Source organism: Anser brachyrhynchus, assembly GCF_964034855.1.
Source record: "Anser brachyrhynchus genome assembly, chromosome: 1".
In the NCBI taxonomy this organism is placed as follows: Eukaryota; Metazoa; Chordata; class Aves; order Anseriformes; family Anatidae; genus Anser; species Anser brachyrhynchus.
The window spans coordinates 190,393,167-190,415,380 of NC_137694.1; the positions used below are offsets into that span (position 1 = coordinate 190,393,167).

General features: G+C 47.7%; 1 protein-coding gene and 1 long non-coding RNA gene across 2 annotated transcripts; both read right to left on the minus strand.

The window, feature by feature from the left end:
• Positions 1-3,301: 3,301 nt before the first annotated feature.
• Positions 3,302-8,202, minus strand: LOC308188309. The gene is made up of 3 exons (XR_013945382.1): positions 7,281-8,202; positions 6,582-6,727; positions 3,302-3,441 (listed from the first exon to the last, which is right to left on the minus strand). It is a non-coding gene; the product is annotated as an uncharacterized lncRNA (long non-coding RNA).
• Positions 8,203-19,973: 11,771 nt separating this feature from the next.
• RASL11A (RAS like family 11 member A) lies at positions 19,974-21,836 on the minus strand. The gene is made up of 3 exons (XM_080564216.1): positions 21,631-21,836; positions 21,387-21,523; positions 19,974-20,886 (listed from the first exon to the last, which is right to left on the minus strand). The coding sequence occupies exons 1-3, from the start codon at positions 21,749-21,751 to the stop codon at positions 20,434-20,436; spliced, it is 711 nt and encodes a 236-aa protein (XP_080420342.1). The 5' UTR covers positions 21,752-21,836; the 3' UTR covers positions 19,974-20,433.
• Positions 21,837-22,214: the final 378 nt, after the last annotated feature.

A 22,214-nucleotide genomic window follows, 5' to 3' on the forward strand; every position in this document is an offset into this window, starting at 1 on the left:
TGAATAACCACCCAGGTGGCGAGTCTTTAGGATGTGTGACTTTAAACAGCCTCCAGAGTCCACAGATCTTCATAGCTGCTCACATCTGTGCCCACCACACGCAATGTGTTATGTACTTGGTATGTGTGCAGAGGGTAAACCGATATCCAGATTGTTTTATATTTAGCTGGAGAAATAACCGAACATTATCAGAGCCCCTTAAGGATCATCTTAATTATTGCAAACGCACAAATTCAGAGCACCTGGAATCTAAAGTACCTTTGTACTTAGCAGTTTTGATTTCGATTCCACAGTTTCTTTGGCGTTATCCTGCACTTAGCCACTTAACTGAGACACTTCAGACTTCTTCCTTGCAATGTCAAAAGAAACAGCTGTATGCCAAACTCCCTTATTCCTGCAGATGAATAGGATTTGTCACTTGATCAGCCAGCTAGCCTCATATATAAGACAGTGACATCTGGTTTTATGCTGGTGACTGACAGCACATACCTTTCTTCCTTACTAGCGTTGTCTCCATAGTCACCAAACCGGCTGCATCTGCCAAACGGCGCACACTGCATGCCCTCACTGCTGCTGAGCCGTGCCAGAGTGTAGGTACCTTAACCTCTGGGCATCACTCCAAACACTTCATATCCTGGAAACAGCTGCAGAAACTTGCACATACGTCTTGAAAGAGCATCAGGCTGTATCCCGTGTTGTCTGGATTTGTTACTAATGAAAATGCACTGATTCTACTGGAGTTTCTTTTCTCTATTCTTGTGTGGCTGACAGGGAAGCTAAACTTGGGCTAAAAAGTGTGACAGCATGCTTGATTGTTTGTATTAAATAACTACATGAAGCTGCAACAGGGGAGGTTCAGGTTGGATATTCAGGAAAGGTTCTGCACCCAGAGGGTGGTCGCGCGCTGGGACAGGCTCCCCAGGGCAGTGGTCCAAGCCTGCTGGAGTTCAAGAAGTGTTTGGACAGTGCTCTCAGACACATAGTTTGGTTTTTGTGTGGTCCTGTGTGGAGCCAGGAGTTGGACTCCACAGTCCTTATGGGTCCCTTCCAACTCAGGATATTCTGTGATTCTGTGATGCCTCTGAGCCCTGATGTATTTTTCCTTCTGCTATTCAGGAAGGTTATTAAACTCTTCTCCAAAACATCTGAGTATTCTTAATTCTAGGAAAAGGGCCTCTGCCTCATGTAGGCACAAATTAGTAATTCCCGTTCTCCTCTTTACAGAGTGCATGGCAGAAGGAAGGAGAAATCTGGCAGGAGCACTGCCTTCCTTGGCTTGCAGAGAGCTAAAAGTTGGTGTGATCCAGAATATGCCACCTGGAGAAAACCCTCCTTGTCAGAGTCTCAGCAAGAGAGGCAAGGGTCCTTCCCTGGATTAATCTCATTTCAGCATAAATTAGAGGGGACCTAAAGCAACTCTCATGTGAGCTGCCAGCTAGCAGGTAAGAGGCATTGCTGCATCATCCAGGGGTCACTGGAAGAGAGAAAAATCCTTTGTCTGAGGGACTTCAGCAGCCTGCCAGCTGGGACACTCTTGTTTTCCTGGCAGCAGCAACTGATGGTTGATGTGACTTCTGCCTCACATGCGAAAAGAAAATAGTAGTCCTCTCTTGGGCTTTTTTTTTTCTTTTTTTTTCTTTTATTTTTTTCCCCTGTGTCAGAAGTTGTGGTTAAGAGCAGAACCAAAGTCAGGAAGCCTGAGTCCTTCCATCCCCCAGATGCAGAGCGATGGGTCTTCTCCTGTGTGGACCAATGCAGGGTGGGCAATCCTGGGTAGGGTTTAGCTCATGTCCTTGATCCCTGGCTGACATCACCAAATCACGTCCGTTACAAAGTGCACAACACTGTTAGGGATAGCTAAAAAGGTGAGAGAACAGGCTGGGCACAAGAGCTGACCTTGAAAAAAAAAAAAGATCCTCAATAAAATTAAAAAAAAAAAAATCCTCAAATGAAAATGAAATGTAATGTCTTGATAACAAAATCAAGAAGGTTTTTATCAGGCTCATCTGGATTTATGGGGTAGGAAGCATTTGCTCTGCTCTGATTCAGTTAAATAATGATCTGTACCAGCTGCCGTAAACTGGGTGAGTTCACCTCGTTGATTCAGTTATGCCTACACAATCTGCAGCCAGCATCCTTCTCCTGCCCAGGGTGATCTTCAGCAAGGTCCGTACCCCTGTGGGGGAGCTCACGTGGACACTGCCTGCCACCCTGCCCTTCGTGCATAAATAAAGCACGAGTACCCACAGGGAACAGCCACAGCTTGCAGCGAAAGCTCCCTTAAAAACTTGTCTTTGCTCTGATGGCTTCCAAGCTTGATCGCTGTCTGCGCCACCAGGCTGTGAGAGGGGTTGCTCCATCACCACAATATCTCAAGATTTCCGTCCTGCTCCGTTCATTCCAGTCGCTCAGCTGATGGATGGCCACCTCTTTCAGGAGCGACACGTAGTTCCCCGAGGCGCCTTTCACCCATGAAGATGTTCCATCACACGCAGACAACGCTCCTCCTTGCTCCTGGAGAGAAAACCCCTTAGAGGAAGGTCTGTACTGTCAGATACCGAGTGCCCTGGACGCAGAGGAGACAGAGCAGCCATAGGCAGAGGTCATTTCAATTTGCTAGGTAGGCTCAGCCATCCAGGCAGAACAGTGGCATTATTGCCGTCACGACCTGTCTATTTCAGGCCTTTGTGCCCAGGTCCCTGTGACATGTACCACGAGTAAATGTCGTACTTTGGAGACATTCCTGCCAAATTTACTGACGCCAAAGTGTTTGGAAGGGTCACTGGTGATTTCTTATTGTGTTTTCCGCTTAGGAGTTGGGATGTCTTTCGTAAACCTTCAAAGATAAGAAATACAGCAGTAAATAGCTTCAGGTTCTGGCCTCCTTTTGTTCTTGATTTTAACAGCTCCTGTCCTAATTATAATCATTTGCCATGTGATTTTAAAGCAATTATGAATTGACTGTAATGCATGCAGATTACCGATCTCTTTGTCATGCACAAAATTCATTCACTCTGCCAGCAATTTCAGACACTGAACTTCAGCTTGTGACTCACAGCTTTGCGTAAATGATTCTACAGTAAAACCTGTGAAATAGTAAAGCTTCGATAAACATTTTTCTTTAACAGATTCTTCAGTGTTATTACTCCTTATAAGGACTCTTTGCCAGCAGAAAAGAAAACACTCCCACACAAACATGGGCAATTTAACTGGAAACCTTTTATGAGGTAGGTGATTGTTTTATACCTGAGCAGATATTTATTGCAAATTACTCTTAGCTACAGCAAAAGAATCACGTGGGCAGAGAGGCACCAGGGAGCTGAGAGCAAAATCTTGCCAGGTTCCTCGTCCAGGAGTCACTGGGTCACCTCCTTAGGTGCTGCGTGTGAATCGATGCAGGTCTAGTAGCAGTGGCTGGAGGATGCAGCCCAGGAGAAGAGGCTGTCAAACACAGAACATTCCTTAAAAATTAGAGGCCCCTCCAAAAACCACAGGCTGTTAATGAACCCAGCCAAGTCATCTAAAACAATCAGCGGTTTTACTTTGCTAGCAGAATTGTCTGATGAGACAACGGAAAGCTTCATGGAAATCTAGATGTCACTCCCCAAGGTTGGTCAGCATTACAAGATCACTCAAAACAATTGCAGACAAGATTGCTACAATCTCCTGTTAGCCCTTTATATACCAGCACTGGTACAATCTCCCTCCAATGTCAGGGAAGTACCAGATCCATCGTTTACCTAAAAATGTCATTCGTCTGGAATCTAGGGACATCCAGGAGCCTGGAAAGCACGCCTGTAAACTCAGATCAGTGCCCAAGGCAGTGGCCATCCATCCAAACCAAGAGGAACTGATAGATTGGTGAAAAGAATATTACAGCTGCTGGCACTACAAGGATTGGGAACCAACCCCCAAACTATTGTTTGCCTTTAAAGTTATGCCATGCACTTCAAGTGGCAGAATTAGACCGGGAACCTGGGCAGGCTTTGTCACTGCCTACCCAATACTCCTTTCAGCACAGTTGTGGTGACAGCTTTACCACAGTTTCATAAAAACATCGGGTACAAGTGCTTGTTCATAAGCCACGTTATAGCTCTTCTGCAGCAGAAACTGGCTTCTAGCAAGCGTGTGCTAATTAAAAGAATCATTTCAACACAGCCCATGGCTGCAAACACTGCCAGTGATTCACGTGGACAAATTAGAATGCAAGCAGAAAAGGAGCTTCACCAAGACCAGCCCCACTGACCAGAGTGCCTAATACCCAGCTCTGAAACAACTGTGTTTATGTGTATTCTATTCTTTTGAAAGCTGGTCTGCTTTTTTGTTTGTTTGCTTTTTTGTTTTGCCTTTGTTGATATCAGCATCTGAGGCTTAATTCACATCAAAGCAGAGTCCTACCGGCTCCAGAGATGGCCGAGCCAGGTCCACACTTGATGGGAATTCTTTATTTTGTAGAGTGAGCGTGCAGCTGCCTCACAAACTCTGCAGTTGTTAGCAAACAATGAATTAGTTCTATTTTAGCTCCCCATAACAAATGCCTCACTGCAGTGCAGTAAGGGAAAGGAAACACAAGAGTCACTTGGGAGGGAACAACGGCACTGCAGAGCGAATGAAGCCTTCATTGCACGGTGGTCCAACAAAAACAGGACTCCGTGGCTGCTGTAGAGGAGCAGCAGCTCGGCAGCGTGCAGCCCTACAGCTGTATCTTCAGGCAGTTACATAAGCTAAGATGCCACAGGTTTCAACATGATTAATTGAACGGGACCATTATGGGGACAAATTGTAGGATGACTCTTGTTTTATAGATTTTGACCACGTAGGTCAAAAGATCCTTGCCTTATCTTCTGCCAGGGGGCAGCCAGAGCAAGGGCTCAGTGGGGTCATGGCCAAGTGCCTGAGCCTAAAGGCAGCCCTTCAGCAAAGACGAGGAGGACCCAGGGGTGCTTCTCAGCGCTCCTCTCACAGCAGGCTGCACCCAGCTCGCCCTGAGCACAGACGTGGGGCACGAGGAGGTGGCACTCAGGGCACTGACACTCACCCCGCTGCGCCCCTAGAGCAAAGCAGAAACTGTTCGATAGCAAAGGTGCTTCATAGGAGCTCCTGATTTGCTAACTGAGACAGTGCCAAGGAAAGAGAGGGTACAAGTGTGCGGTGCAGGTGTACTACAGGGAGATTCCTGTGCAAGGGCTGATTTGGGGTATTCAGTGCATGGACAGCTGGTCTATCCTCAGGCCATTGTATCCTTAGACTTGGAAAATGAGAAGGGGGTTCATGACCACACATTCACGCACGATCCTGGAAACAGGACAGGGTTGAAAGCTCACAAATAAGTCAAGAAGTGCAAACAGAAGTGTGGTTCTGAGCATAAAGTTTGAGAACCAGTGATTCAGTGCTAAATAGGACTTAGCATGTTTCCTGGGCTGAAAGCAAACACAGTGCTCTGTAAGGAGACATGTACACTGTTTCCCATCCCTGACCCAGGAATACATTTTTATTAAGCTAAAGGCTACCTGAGTTTGTTCTTTCTCCATTGGGAAGGAAAAGCAAGATGAGAATCATTTGGTGGCAACTCCTTCTCTAAAATCTCTGGATGGAGCTTACATAAGCCTCGTACAACATTTTCTTCTGTTCAAGGGAAATTTTTTCAGCAGCTAGCTGATTTAGTCATGCTCCACTGCCCAAAATGTGACTGAAGATGACAAACCCAGTTCAAACCCTGATTTCACCTTTAGAGCCTCAGACAGTACCTTGAGTGTGCTCCCGGGGAACCAGGAGTTGGAGAATTTTTGGACAGCTGAGCTGCCAGCAGCCAGTAAGACTAGGATGAACATCTCTTCCTTCTTCTTCTTTGTGCCTGTTTCGTTTTTTTTGTTTTTTTTTTTTATTCCATCCTTATAGTTATTAAAAGGACTGTAGGATGCTTTGCCCACCTCTGTGGCATACTTTGGATGACTAAGAAGCAGTCTGTAATTTTATGGCTTAAAAGATGAACAGGGAAGGGCAGAACTACTGTACTTAAAGCCGTAATTGTGTGTGAGTACTTGTAAATATCAAGGCCACCTTCGGGAACAACTGTGTAATGGCTCTTCTTGCTATATTCCATTTGTTCAGTACAATATAATGGCTAAATCGATGTAAAGTGTCATGTATTTCTTTCTTCTACTCTCCCTGGGGCTATTCTTTTCAGTTATGTATGTTCAACTTTGATCCCCAGAAAAATCAATGAAAATTCAGTTGTTCTCAAAAAAATCAAACCAAACCAAAATAACAACAACATCAAAAAACCACCAAGCTAAGCATTTAAAGCATTTTCTGTCATCTTGGTGTGGATTAAGTAATCCTTCTCTCCCTCAGGTTGCCACAGAGAGTGCCCTACTCAGCAAACTTTTGTGAAAAGAGCAATAGCATGAAAACAGGTTTATACTTGAAGGTTATTCTTGGTCTCATTCATAACCATAATCAGTGGTGTTTGTACTTGCGTTCTCATAAAAGAATTGTAAAGACTTTGCTGTTCCAGAAACATAAAGGCTGTTTTCACACATGCACACACACAAATGTATAAATAAAAAAAATCTAAGTACCATGCTCCGTCACTCTCTTTGTGCCAAACTGGCTTTTCTGTTCACTTCTACGCATGGCTGTGAATACAACAGAGGTGTTCATGATGCAGTCAGCCCCTGACTGCAAGACGACACAGCACACCTTTCCAAGTGCATGTGGGAGTAATCTGAAAATAATAAAAAATGAGAAAGCACATTAAGCACAAACTGAAATTTATCTATGTCTATAGAAAAATAAATCTTTGCAGAAGACAAAAATATATTTGTAATAAAACCTTCATTTTGGAACATAGGTCTTCACAGTGGCTTTTGTCTCCTGTGCAACCTTCTGTGCTTTCTAAAGGTCAGATAGCACAGCTTGATAAAATGATGCCTTACTTCTCAAGCAGCCTTAAGAAGTGGTAAGATTTCATGCTCTGAGATATAATTCTGGTCTTATTACAGAGAGCAATTTTGGGAAATGATGAAATACCATCAGAGCGCATCTCTGCGAAGCATATCATGGCCTCCAGGATTAAAGGCATTGCACCCAGAATGTCTCAGCACTGCAGCCCAGGGGCCAGCTGCTCAGCTAAGCAACCGAAGTAGTTCCCTACCATTTTGGAAGGGTCTGATTTAAGCAACTCAAACCTTGGAGTTGACTGGATGTTGGAAAGGAAAAGCATCCACTTAGGAACATCAGCAGATCAACAGATAGAAAGTAAAAGCTGTGAACAGTACCTTCCCCAGGGCTCCTTGATCCACTCCTTTAATTATTCTTCCCATGGGTTGTTTGGAGGTTTGGGAGGTTTTTCTTGGAAACAACATCAGACTGGGGCAGGTTGGACAATCCAGTTCTTCCAGTTACCTGCACTTCTTACAAGGAGGGAGGAAAGAAGCCAAATGTAGGTGTATCACCACACCAGCTGTGTTATTATATACATTATTTCCCAGGACATCTGTGATGGCACTGATCACACCCTCCATGCCCCAGCACCCTTGGCTCCCAGGGCACTGAACGCAGTGCTGGCGTGGGGTACACTTGGGTCTGCTGGGAGGAAAATCAAGTGTAGCACTGTTTCTGGAGGGAAAAAAGAAAAAGTTCTGTTTATCTGCAGCTGCTTGACAAATAATGTCATCAAGAGTCTGTTTTATTGCTTTAAGTGGAAAATGTTTGTGTCAAGCATCTTCCCCAACGCATGTGTAAGGATGCAGTACTGGGGGTGGATAATGCCAGGAACTGGTACACCCCCATGGCTGTGGTCGCTGGTGCCATCATCAGCATTTGCTCTTGGCAGCAACTGAGTCAGCAGAAGACAGCAGAGAGGAGCTCCAGAACTGAAGAAGTTTTTCACGGAACCACTCATCACCTGTGATGACCTTGCAGGGTTTCTGCAGTGGGCAGATGAGTGAAGAAATGAGGTGGGAGGTTAAGTGCTGTTTGCCTCTGCAGGGAAGCGATGGTGAAACAGCCCACGGCATCATTTCCCAACTTATCCCACTCTCTCTCTCAGCTTCACCATCTCAGTTGCGCAGCTGAGCATCAGCAGCCGTGCTGCCAAAATCTTGTAGCACTTAAAAGCCACCACAATCCAGCTGCAACTTGAGTGGTGCCTACAAAGTAATCCACGGGAAGCTGGAATTTAAACAAGCAAGTTACTCACATTCCCTCCTCATCTGACCAGCAGAAGTTTCTGGAGGGCGAAGCAAAGCAAACCAGGTGCTACTAACAGAAAGAGGAAAGTCTGGGCTCCAGGACATGCAAAGAAAAGGCCCTGCCAAAACCAAGAAGCAGCTGTGTTTATCAGAGAAGGCTCTGGAGGAGGGGGTCAAGCACACATGAGTTGGAGAAACTGTGTTTAAGTCTGCCTGATGCTTCTGAAGAAAAAATAAACATCAGCCAGCACTTCAAAGGAGGTGTGTGGGACCAGAGCAAGAAGGTCCAAGTGCAGCTGGCAATTCCCAAACCTCAGTGTCCCCAGCAGGTGTGATCATGTGGAGGACGGTGTAATCATTTCTCCCTTCCAGAAGGCTGCTGGACGCTGCCCCTCCAGACACTTTCCCTCAGGAAGGGTGAGAAAGGGGTGACCTCAGGACAGAAGCATAGCCTTCCCATGTGGCTTGGTCATCCATCACACGTGTGGGCTGCTGCAGCAGAGACAATCCCAATTACCTGCTGACCCAGCAGCTCCAGATAGAAAAAACATCAGGCTCCACAGCAAGCAACAAAACCACCACCCCAGTAGCTCACTGGGGAAGGACAGGAGGAGAGGGTGATGTCCTGCGCCCCACCACAGGGACCAGGAGTCAGTTCTTGGCAGGCCTGGAGCCAGTGCCTCTACTTGGTGGGGAGCTCAAGAGAAATCCTTGTGCATACATAGACATTTAACAGAACAATATTACACACAAAGAAATACGGTATAGTTATGCACTGCCAGCATAATGCTTACAAGATGAGAATATTTATTCCTTATATGCTGGAAAAGAGAAAAAAAAAAAACAGCTTGCATTTTTCACAGAATCACAGAATCATCTAGGTTGGAAGAGACCTCCAAGATCACCTAGCCCAACCTCTGACCTAACACTAACAAGTCCTCCACTAAACCATATCACTAAGGGCTACATCTAAACGTCTTTTAAAGACCTCCAGGGATGGTGACTCCACCACCTCCCTGGGCAGCCCATTCCAATGCTTAATAACCCTTTCAGTAAAGAAGTTCTTCCTAATATCCAACCTAAACCTCCCCTGGCGCAACTTTAGCCCATTCCCCCTCGTCCTGTCACCAGGCACGTGGGAGAACAGACCAACCCCACCTCGCTACAGCCTCCTTTAAGGTAACTGTAGAGTGCGATAAGGTCACCCCTGAGCCTCCTGTGCTCGTATGAGCTCAGCCTGATTCCCCATGTGCTTTGTGACTTCTGTGCTGGGTGTTAGCCTGGCACAGGCAAATAAGGCTCAGAAAGGCTTTACTGAATATTACAAATTTGTGATGGGGATGGACCCCGCTGGCCACAGCGTAACAGCCTCCCATGTTGTTCCCATGTCATTGATCACTGTGGTGCTCATTGAGCTGGTTTTAGGAGACAGGAGTAATGCCCACATGCCACCAAGCTAAGGCTCATGGCCACAAGGTTTCTGCTTCCTGCAGGTTTCCTTCCTCGGCTGCCTGTTCTGGCTGAGCACAATCCTCTGCCAGGTTTTGATTGATAGTGACAAGGGCCTGGTTCAAATTATAGATGTTGCTAGTAACAGCTTGCTCAAGCTTCCATGAACAACCCTAGGAAGATTGAACAAAGCTGTCCAAATCCCCAGTGAGCAACATTTCCTGTGAGCATAAGGGATAAATCAAGCATCTCAGTAATCCTGGAGGAGGAAAAGTCCAACAGGAAAACAAGCTGCATGATGAACAGTAACCAGCCGTTCCTTTCCCTAAGCGCAGCAGAAATTACTTCATGTCCTCTGCTGGGATTTCTTGGTAGGGAGACTGCGAGGACCAACCTTTGCCTGCCCCACTGCCCTTCCAGCTGCCATGTCCACCTCCTGCTCCTGGTCACCAACAGTTGCAAAACAAGGAGCATGCGCTGGTGCGGCCTCACCTCAAGCACTGTGTACAGTTCTGGGCGCCACAATATATGAAGGACATAAAACTATCAGAGTGTCCAAAGGAGGGCTGCAAAGATTGTGAAGGGTCTGGAAAGGAAGGACATGTGAGGAGTGGCTGAGGTCCCTTGGTTTGCTCAGCCCAGAGCAGAGCAGGCTGAGGGGAGGCCTCATGGCGGCCTGCAGCTCCCTCACGAGGGGAGCGGAGGGGCAGGCGCTGAGCTCTGCTCTCTGGGGACAGCGACAGGACCCGAGGGAACAGCATGGAGCTGGGACAGGGGAGGGTCAGGCTGGGGGTTAGGGAAAGGTTCTGCACCCACAGGGTGGCCGGGCACTGGGACAGGCTCCCCAGAGCAGTGGTCACGGCACCGAGCCTGCTGGAGTTCAAGGAACATTTGGACAACACTGTCAGACACATCGTTTGGTTTTTGGGTGGTCCTGTGTGGAGCCAGGAGCTGGAATTGATGATCCTTGTGGGTCCCTTCCAGCTCAGGACAGCTGATGATTTTGTGATTTTTAACTGGAGTCCTCTTCCTTGAGAGCAAAGGTGCAGGATGGCTGACCAGGATTCTTACTTTGTACAGCAGTTGTTTTTGTTTGTTTGTTTGTTTGTTTGTTTGTTTGTTTTGTTTTGCTTCCATAGAATCACTTTAAAAAAAAAAAAAAGTCTATTTTTTAACGGAAAGACCTCCTAATACAATACAACATAAACTGGACATACTTCAGTCCCACCCAGTGCTGTCTTCCATGCAGTTCCTTCTCCCCCCCCAAATATGCCAGGGCATTCTGCCTCCAGCCTCTGCTTGGAGCTCCCAGGAGGGTCCTCTCAGGAGCCTCAGCTCCCAGGGTTTTGTGAGCCAAAGACTTCTGCTTCCTACACTTTCCCCATTTCCTTCAAATACAGAAAAGCTGCAGAAAGGAGAAATCACCATGAGCCATTCTCACTCCTTTTGAGTTCTGTCTTCGCATCAGCAGAATAATTTAAAAATCATATGATTTGAAAAATATGATTTGGAGCTCAAGGGTGCCTTTTCTTTCTCTGGACCTTGAGGTCACATTAGATCATAGCCCATCACTTTTCTTTTCAAGCTTGAAGGCTAGAAATGTTCTGTGAATGGCAGCAGAGATTCATCTCTAGCAGCCAAGGTTTTTAAGTAAAAGTCATGCCATAGGACTTTGTGAACACAAAAATGTATAACATTTAGAAATAATTTAGAAAAAAAATTAATAAGAAAAGATGTCTGGCTTGCCTTTTTGAAGGGTTTGTGTTGAGGAAAGCCACATTTTCTCGAGGGCTGGCAGCAATAGCTACACAAATCTATTTTTATTATTTAGGCAGGAGAAACACTGTGAGCTCCTGTCTGTCAGCAATAAATCTTCTCTCAGTCTACCTGCTGGTAGATAGATTGTACAGAGTTAACGGTCAGGAACAGAAAGGAAAAAACGTAAGTCTTCCATGTTTCTTTTCACTTCAGGCAGTCTTTCCACATGTTTCTGTATGTCCTGAAGTTTACCAGTTTTAAATGCTGTTTAAGTGCTGTACGCTGTTACAGCAGTTGTGTAGCAGGTCCCTAACTTCCCTGCTTGAGTGCATGCTGTTATATATAGAGTACTCAACCTATAAAAGAAACATCATCTTCCTTTCCCTCACCATTCGTAGCATGCAGAATACCATCCCAAAATGAAATCCCACCTTGCATGCAGTTTTGTAGCAAATTCAGAGTATTCACTGGGAAATAAAACCGAAAAAGGAACACCCATAGGTTAATACTTTTATAAACTACTTTAGAAGAGCTGTGAAGCTGCAGGTTGCAGAAGCTCACCAACAAATACATTGGTCTTGATAAGAGATATAGAGGGTTCATTTCGCTTTTATCACATCTGCCCTGAATTAACTAGGACAGATGCTATTGCCACGTGTGTGACTCAAGGTGGCAGAGAGCGTCTAGATCCTCAGCTGCTAAACCTAAACTGCAGGAGGGCTCAGAAAAGACAGCAACGCTGTGTTCATGCCAGCTTGTTTATAGTTCTCTATGAGCACTTCAGACCTGGGCTGCTCTTGTAAATCTGATTAAATGTCACTGTTTTTCCCGGAGAAGCACCGACTGAAGTGAAGAGCCGCTGAGTGCTGCTGCTTTCCGGGAAGAGAAGGATGGAAGTGCACGTGGGGGCAGCTCCTGCCCGTGTGGGGTGGCAGCAAGAGAAGGTACAAGGAGGCCCAAGGGCAGCTCTGTGCATCAGGGTGGTTCACCCCAGAGCAGCTGTCCCCACAGTCTGGGGAAGGGTGCTGGAAAATGGGAGAGTTGGGGAGGACTCCTGAGGATATGGCCATGGAAAAAGGAGCTGAAAAGAGCAGAGACTCACAGATGAACAATGTAGGCAGCACACAGAAGTCATAAAAAAACAGGCTTGAGCAGGGCTCAGAAACTTGTCCAACTTTCCTTGTCACCGGCCCCAGAACAGCTACCCTTGCTGCCTTTTTTTTTATTATTATTATTTTGGTATATATCTCTAGATAATTCTTAAAATTCGGAAGGGCGAGGTTTTATGGTCTTCCTGGGCTCCTTTTCCGTTGTTAACTGTCCAGACTCTTATGAAGTATTTTCAATTTCAGCCTAAACCCCTGTGCTGCAGCTTAAATCCATTGCTCCTTGTCTTCTCTACAGCTGACATGTGAAGGAGAGAAGACAAGTCCCACAGGGAGAAGCTGAGCTGGGGAAATGCCCGAGGGCAGGAAGGCTCCTCAGATCTAAGCCTGTGGCTCTCAAAAATGAGGTAGGATCTAGGCTGGCAGCTAAGCCCAGCCAAAGGCATGGGAGGTCAGCAAATAACAACCATGGCATGGGGCAAGGTGTGTGTGAAAATGAGAGCTCAGGAGTAAACCATCCACTTGTGCAGAAAGACCGGGAGTGTGCTTGTTGATACTAAGCAAGTATCTTCTCAGTGAACTGAAATGCAAAACGAGAGTTTACAGCAAGTGGAAGCATGAGAAAGCAACAAAAAGGAGCATGCAAGCATTGTTTATTCATCCTGGGATGAAATCAGAAGGCCAAAGCCCAGCTGGAGCTAACCCTGGCTGGGGACAAAGAGAAACATGAAGGGATGTTCTAAATGCGTTAGCAGAAAGAGGCAATTTGGAGAAACTGTGGGTCTACTAATGAAAGGATGACTCAACACACTGACAGAGGATAAGCAAAAGACTAAATTATTCAATGCCTTTTTTGCATAAGTTTTCATTGGCAAAGCCTACTGCTAGACCTTCACATGTGCACAATGACTTGTGAAGGAGAGGGACAAACACTGGGAGGAGCAACAAATGAGGGTCTACCTAGAGAAGCTGTAAGTATTCAAATCCAGGTGACCAGATGGGATTCACCAGAGGGTGCTGATGTGACTGTATGGCTGCAGTCCATCACCAGAAAGTCACAGGGACAGCTCTGACAACTGGAAAGTCTCCCACTTTGCAAAAACTGAACAAATATGGGTTGGATGAATAAACTGTTAGATGGACTGAAAATTAGCTGGATCATTAGGTCAAAGAACAGTAATCAATGTTGTGATGGGCCATCTGGCAGCCAGTGATGAACAGAGGACCCCAGAGAATGATACAGGAGCAGATATTGTTCTATATTTTCATCAGTCACCAAGCCGATGACAGAGAGGACACTTTCAGCCCATTTGCAGATAATAGATTAGAAGAGACAACTTCCATCTCCATTTGGCATAGCTGGTAGAGCTTCTGACCAGAGGGACTTTGAGAAACTTGGGGTCTGGATCAACAGAAAGTTGACCAATGGAGTTCAACAGGAGCAGGGAAAAGTTCTGCAATGGGGGCAGAGCAACCCTATGCTCTGGTGTGAGACGGCATCCTACAGGCTGCATAACAGCCCTGATGGAAACGACCTGGGATTTAATAGGAGACTTCAGTGGGCTTTTAATGAGAGAGAGGCAAACCATATACAGGGTCTGCATGAGTACCAGTGTGGCTGGCAGACAGATGGTAGTTGTTATTCCCACTCTATCTCATGTCAGTGAGGCTGCCCCAGGAGTATTGTCCCATGTTGGCACCCCCACTTCAACCAAGTCACTGAGAAACTGGAGAAGGTCTGCAGGAGTGCTGACAAGACAGTCAGGACCTAAAGATCCCAGGAGATGGGTTTGGTCAGTCTGACAAAAAAAAAAAGAGCCACACTCTTCAAATCAATGGCAAGCTGTACAGCAAGACCTTGGTCTTTGCTGGAATGATCAGGTTTGTCTATTTAGGGCCTGAAGGATGGTCATGGAGTAGACCTCTACGGAGCACCTCTGACCATGCACTCCAGCTGACAAGTCTACCTTGGTTGGCCCCAACCAGCTCCCTCCAAGCTGAGGCATTTCTCTGGGAATAGCTCAATCCCACAAGTTGTCCCCAAAGGGCAGCATGAAGAGGATGATGTTAGGTTCCTGCCAGCAGAAATTTAACAGGGCCCCATCAAGCTTTGCACTCTGAAACACCTCCACAACCTCATACCATGCCTCCTGGCATGCAATGCTGAGGTCTCTCCCAGCTGGCTGCATAGGCACAGCCTCAGGGATTTAGGATGGATGCCCAGGGAAAGCCTTGTGACTGAGTTAGAAGGATGGTGAAGACCAGGGAGGGCACAAACGGTGAAAGATAGAGCATGGTGTTACCTGCATGTGAGCTGCTTTCCTAAGAAGCTTTCATAATTATTGGTTTCCTTTGCAGAAAGGTGGAAGGCAGCTTGGAAGCACTTGTCTGTGCAGCACAGTGTGGGTCCAGGTGGCAGAGAGCAGAAATGACCACACTTACATCTCCTCTGCTGTGTCTGCATGGAGGTGGACACATGGAGGTGCTAGTTTCCTCCGGTGTTTTCCCCTTACCGTGCAAGAGGATGATGCAGGCAGCAAGACAGCTCATTGCCAGGTTAAAATGACTCAGTTCTGCTTCAGATCTTGCTTATATTTTATCAGCTTTTTATCTGAACATCTCATTAACAAAAGCAAATGGACTATAACATCTTCTAAGCAAGCTTGCTCAGAAATCCCTGAAACAATCAAAAGATGGGGAAAACAATTCATTGCATCTTATGCATGAATTCTTGGAATTTTAGATATATCAGGCAATACCTCTCTTTATTCACTCAAATTAGTCTAATTGCATGCATATTTATTGTCCACTGTTCCTTAGTATCTAGGCAAATCAAAGTAGGCTGCTTCACTACTGAGACAGCAATTTTGCATAAGAAATATGGACAGTTTTGCATCAGACTAATAATGCTATTTCATTATTCAGAACCAGAGCTAAAATTAGCAGGCACCTCAACAACCAGCTGCATATTTTATCTTCAAAGTACAAGCCTGAATTAGCACCGGCCTCTGCCTCCTACCGGTAGCCCTTAATTCCCGATGGGCTCTTCTACGCCAAGATCATTGACATGAGACAGGCATGTGAGACTCGGGCTACCTTGTGTATTTGTATCCCTATTTAAACACCAAAGGGACTCCAGAAGTCAGGCTCCATTTGCTATGTGTCAGAAAACTACGTAAAACTTCAAATCTGACTTTTTATATAGCCTTTTAAGGAGAAATCAGTCCTGTGCTGATACCTGTTTAAAGGTAAATGCAGACAAACCCACCCACAAAATTGCACCTGCTCACTCCAGAAGCACCAGCCTTTTCTCAAATCCACCCTTAAAATGATGCAGCCTCTTTCTCCTCAGGCTGGACAGGTGATGAGGAGCCCCTAGCACAGAGCAGGCGCAGTAGCTCACCCTCACTCTCTAAATAAATGCCAAAGCCTTTCATTTTGTTGTGCAAAACCCACAAAACAGTCCTTTTGGAGCTCTTTTAATACACCATGGACAGATGGAAAAATTCCCTCTTGACCAATGCTGTGTTTTAAGCACCCTTAATCTGCAGGGACATTGCCACTTGTATGGGAGACTGGGCACTATGAAGGATGCAATATACCCAAATAAAAGTCTTTTTTTTTTTTTTTTTTTATTTAGCCTCTGTACACTGGGGTGAGAGAAAGGGTAAAAAAATTACAGTTCTGGAATAAAATCCTTCAATGTCCCTTCTGCCTGTGCTTCAGGTCTAAACCCCAGACCAGCTTTCAGAAACCTTGGCCCCTACCACAGACTTGCCTCCTCATGGACAGGATACCAGGGGTGTTTGCACAAAACAGAGGCTGGGTAGGGGAAAAAATGTTCACCCTGCTATAGAGGAAGCTTTCCCAGAGGCTGTTATCAACTCCTGGATGCTGGGCAGGACCCAGGGCTGACCCCAAAGGGCTGGCAGCCTGGCCTTTTCCTCCCTGCAGCTGAACACAGCCCCCCTGCTTTTACCCCATCCAGCATCTCCGCATCCGTACTGATCACCTGCAACACCTCCTCAGCTGCTTCAAGCCCTAGGGGGCTGCTGATATGCTGCTGCTGCTGCTGTGACTTCTCCATCACCCTTGTACTCCATGGGCTCTTGCCAGGTCACCTCCTAGGTGAAGTCTGCTTCCTGAGCACGGTTCAGATCAAACCTTGTTCCTAAAGCCCTTGGAAGGTTTTGGGGCTGAGAGCACCGTTTTGCTTGTTCTGGGATTTGTTTGCAGGAGGAGGAGGAGGTCACATCTGCAGGAAGGGTGCTCGTGGTTCACCTGGCTGCCCCAGCAAGTGGGGCTCAGTCCCCTCTTCCCAGAGCTGTGCTCAGAAACAATATTTACTGATATTAGCTATAGCCCAAGGCAGGGGTGTGGGGGGGGATTACTATGAAATGTTTATGAGGACTGTTTGAAACCTGAGAAGAGGATGTTTTTAGTTACGGGAAAAGAGCCAAATACCTTGGAAGAGAAATATCCCAGCTTTAAGAATTAATTACTGCTTCCCAGTAATGCAGGCTGAACTATTAAATAACCTTGCGCAATTTCCTGGGCAGATGCATTTTGATGGGAGGATTGTGCACAGATCAACAGCGAAATAGGGTTCACCAAGCCCGGGCACATGGGCAGAGCCCTTCGCACCTGTGCTTACCCAGCAAAGGGCAGAGGATGCTGTGGGGTCCGAAGCAGAGGCTGATTCACAGCATCTCACAGCCTGAGGGCCTCTGGGTGAGGATTTCTCTTGTGGATGGTCAGTGCCGGTCCAGGAAGGAAAACGTGGATAGCAAAACAAGGGTGATCCTAAACACCACAGCTGTAACATCTCTGGAGCTCTGAAATTATTGTGCAAACTTTGCTACGTTGCTTTCAATTGTAAATGAAGTCAGTGAAACGGCTGCTTTCTATACCCTAAGTTTTCTTTCGGAAGAAAAAGATAGGAAGATAGGATATAACTGGTTGTGCTACTCAATATACACTGGCCTAGCAAGTGTATGATATGTATTTGTATACCTGATCCTGCTTCTTTTAGTAAAGAGCGTCAAGCAATGAATGTATTACGAAAGCCTCTTAAACCAGTTATCTTTTTTTTTTTTTTCAATAAAAGGAATTAATTTCTCCTTATCTTTAGACATGTGGAAAGAGAACAGTGGATGAGCAAGGCTGAGAATCAGTGGGGTTTTTCTGGGAAGTCTGAATTGTCACAAATTATCCAAAACTGAAGCTGAGCTGCTGTTTTGTGAGCCATGCTTCAACTCATAATAAGGTTTTTGGGGGCTGTCACTGCGGAGGTATCTCTGTGAGGCAGCTCTTTGGAGGGTTGTGTGGTACCTCAGGGCACTGAGGCAGCATCACCCCTGGTGTTAGTTCGTTCTGAACCTGTTCAGACCTTCCTAAATAACCAACAGTTCCACCAAAAGCTATTGAAGTCCACCAGGACTAACATTGTGTTATTGGAGGTCTGGGCATGGGATATGGACTTGTTTCTAGTTGTTCCTCCATCCAAGCCTTGGCCACTTCTGCTCCCGGGCCAAAGCTGGCACTCAGTTCTTGCCCACAGGGTCACCGTGGTCTTTCTTGTCCATGGTCCTCCATCCAAACACACCACAGAAATATAACTGTGAATATATAACTGTATAATATAATATTATATAACTGTATCCAAACACACACAGAAATATAACTGAGTGCCATGTGTGCCAAGAGGCAGTGAGGAAGCAGCCTGGGTCCAGGATTACTCAACCACAGCCAAAAGAGAAGAGGACATCCATGAAACCTCCCGAAGAAGATATTCCTAGCTCTACCTAGGGACCTGTGGCTCCTGAACAGAATCGCACGGAGCTGGTTGATGGCAGCAGCTGTTTTAAAATTCATGAAACCTTAAAGCATCGCTGGATGATTTCATTTCTGGGAGATAACTAGACAAAATAGCCCGACGGGGGGGGAGATGCTGATGTAGTAGCAGCCATAATAGTGTGTGATGCCACAACGCGTTCCCGCTTCTGAAAACCCACTCATCCTTCTTGTCGGGGGAAATTGCTGTGATTCTGTTCCACAGCGGAGGTGGTGGGAGGAAGGAGGCAGATTCATACTTCCCTCTGATCGTGGAGAAAGGCCAAGCTGAGCCCTGCCATGCTCCTGAAGGGCTTAGGAAGAAGCCACCCCCTGCCCAAGCTGCCCCCAGCACCATCCCCAGCTCCAGCTTCCCTCGGTCAGCAGGCACCAGGGCTTGGTGCTGGGCGCATTTTCTGTAGATGTACGAGGTGAACACCTTTAGCAGCTCACTCAGTGAAACCCCGTACTGGGTGCTCAAGTAGGGAATCAAGCTTCATCATTTCCAGCCACAACAGCCACAGTTTCAAAAGTAACCAACACGCGAACACAGTGAGTTTTTTCTTGAAAACGGTTTGTTTTCCCCAACTTCAGGACAATGAAATGCTGCCTAGGTACCCCAGTTGTTATTTTTTAAATTCCCCTTCCAATGTGTGTCCCGTGCAGTGACTTCGAGCTCACTATGAAGGTATCTGTCCCCGTTAACTGCATGCCCCCACTCCCCTCAAGCCCCCAGGACAGAGTCATGGACCTGGCAGAGCACTTCTCAGGCTGAAGAAATATTTTCAATGTATTTCAACCACTAACATCCCTTGTCCAGGTGGTCAGCATGCTTTGGCTCTTCCAGTAATTAATTCAAGAGGTTTGAGCCTAATTTGCAGCCCTGCTTTGGGTCTGCCCATGTAGGTGTTGGGCTGTGTCCCTCCAGCCCTCCTGTTCCCCTTGTTAGGCACCGCAGGGCCCTTAAAGAGCAGAAGTACAGACGTTACACCTGCATTCATATCGTGCACATGGCCCCCGTAGCGGAGTTAGGTTGGAACAGGGACAGCAGCGAGCGATTACTCCACTTCCACGTTTTCTGCTCAGCGTGGAGCAGAGCTTTATTTTTACCAGCACAACGCACGCACTTCAGAGGCAGATCTGAAGTGCAAAACCCACGTTCTGTGCTTAGACAGCCGGCAAACGTTAATAAAAAATAAATAAATAAATAAGTAAAACAACGCTCTGGTAGGGTGGGAGAGCTGACGTAAAACGGGAGGAAAAAGCCTGACCCGTTTCCAACTGGCTACAGAATTGCCCTGGGGAAGATGGAGATGCGATTCCTCATAAACGTAGCTATTTTCTCTAAAGGAACCTACGCATCAGTCCCTCCTATCACACGGCTCCTGAGAAAGCAGCAGCAATCCCACACACATCCCAGCCGCGGATTGCTCAGCACTTTGTCCCATGGTGATGTGCAGCAGAGGCTCAGCCCTCCCCGTTAAGGGCTCCGTGGGACAGACCTCTAAAGCAGCGGGTCAGAAATCAGAGCTCATTGCCAACAGCTCGTCAGCATTCGGGTGGGGACAGGTGCAAGCAAAGCAGCAGTCACTGAAGGAGGAAAGATATAAGCAGTACTCTTACAGGCAGGTCTCTCTTTTCATGTTTAATAAGGCTGTTTTTTTTTTTTTCCCCTTCCATATAAAGCTTTCCAACAAGGGCTTTCCAAGCATTTTATAAAGGCAGGTTACATCATCATCATCATCACCATTTTACAAGCAGGAAACTGAGGCCCAAAAAAAAGTCATTTCAGCAGAATAAAACAGCAAATCCCAGCCCAAAACAGAAAAAACAAACAAACAAAAAAGAATCAAAACCTCCTGGCAAAAAGCCCTTTCTCCAACCACATCTATTCAGTTGCTATGCAGCATTATTATTATTTTTTTTTGAAAAATAACCCTACATGACCAAACAAAAGGGAACAACAAGGAAACTGCAAGCTTCGACATACTTACTTCCATTTTTTTTGGCATTAGTACAAAAATAAAGATTTTTTTTTTTATTTGTTAACTAGCTTACAAAAATAAAGAGTCTATTGGGTCGCCCTGGAGGCTTTACTTGACTTTGGAAGACAAAGCCTGTTTGAAACGTCTCTTTAGATCCTGCATGTTGGGGGATCGGGGCCGAGGGATGATGGATGCCCGCCGCCTGTCCACGCCGCCGGCGTGCTGCAGCTTGCTGACCTCCTTGCAGAGGTACTGGAACACGTCGCAGACACCCTGGGAGTTCTCGCTCGTGGAGATCTCTAAAAACAGGCTGCCCAGGTCGTTGGCCAGCTGCAGTCCCTCTTTGGCCTGCACTTGCCTGGCGTGGAGGAGGTCGGCTTTGTTCCCCACCACGATGATGGGAGTCCTGGCGTCCGGGTGGAGCTGGCGGATGTGCTGATGGAGGGGTCGGACTGCCTGGTAGCTGCCGTAGTCCGTGATCGAGTAGACCACGAGGAAGCCCTCTGCCCACTTCACGCACCTCGACAGCGAGTCCAGCACCTGCACGCGGTCCCCCTGCACCTGCGGCACGACAGAGCCAGAGCTTGACATGGGGCTGTGACAGCACGACGCCTGTGCCACGGGCAGCACCGTTAGACGGGTCCAGAGAGGTCTGAGCTCTGTCCTAGGGGACCGAGCCTGGCTGATTCCCTTTTAGGAAACACAGGCTCAAAAGCTGAGCCCTCAAGCGGCAGAGAACCGATCTAATTTAAGGAAGCGAGGCACAACCCGGGGCATCCCATGCTCAGCTGGACGGCAGCGTGCCCAGCTCCAGGCGGCGAGGCATAGCTCAGGGCTTTTTATTTCTTAGGAAAAACGGCTGAAAGCTAAACCTACCAGAATCACGAGCTCATGCCCCCGCAGAATTCACGGTTTTTGACCCAAACCTTATTCTGAAGCGAAACCTGCCTCCCGTTTCGCTGCCCGCTGCCGCCAGGATTTGGGGCGGCTCCGGAGCGAGCCGCCGAGATTTTTCCCCCCCGGTTCCCAGGGCTTTGGGGCGGGGGGCGGCGGGGCCGTACCTGGAGGCATCCCGGCGTGTCCTGGATCTGCACGGCGACGTGCTCCCCATCCAGGCGCACCAGGCGGGAGTAGAGGCTGCCGGTGTTGGGCTCGTAGTCCCCGATGAAGCGCTTGGTCAGGAAGCGCACGATGAGAGCTGGAAGAGAGGGGCTCGTTAGGACGGACGGAGGGACAGAAGGCGACAAGGGGGGACAGGGAGGGGACAGGCGGGGACATCCCGGCGCGGAGCAGCCCCGCACTCACCGCTCTTGCCGACGCCGCGGGCGCCCAGCACGGCCAGCCGCACCTCGCCGCCCGGCGGCCCCGGGGCGCACTCGGCGATGGGCGCCAGCAGGAAGGGCTGCGACATGCTCGGCAGGCGCATGGAGGGGCTCGGCTGGGCTCGGCTCGGCTCAGCCCGGCTCGGCTCGGCCTCAGCCGCCGCCTTTTAAAGGCTCCGGCGGCGGCTCCGTGCGCGGCACCGCCCCGGCTGCAGCGCCCGGCCCCCGGGCGCCTCTCCCCGCCTTCCCCATCCTTCCATCGCCTCCTTCCCCAAAGGCCCCCGCTGCTCTGGGTCAAGCTGCGGGACCCCACGGCACTGCCCCGGGAAGGTTTTGGGGGTTGTGGTTAGGTTTAGGGTGCACCTTCGCCCCGCGGGATGTGTCGTCCCCGCAGCCGGGGATGGAGACGGGAAAGAAGGGGAATGATTTGGGCTTGGATCTCAGCTCTACAGCTGGATATATGAAAGAAGGGGAATGATTTGGGCTTGGATCTCAGGTCCGTAGCTGCATACATAAAAGAAGGGAAATGATTTGGGGCTGGATCTCAGGTCTGCAGCTGGATACATC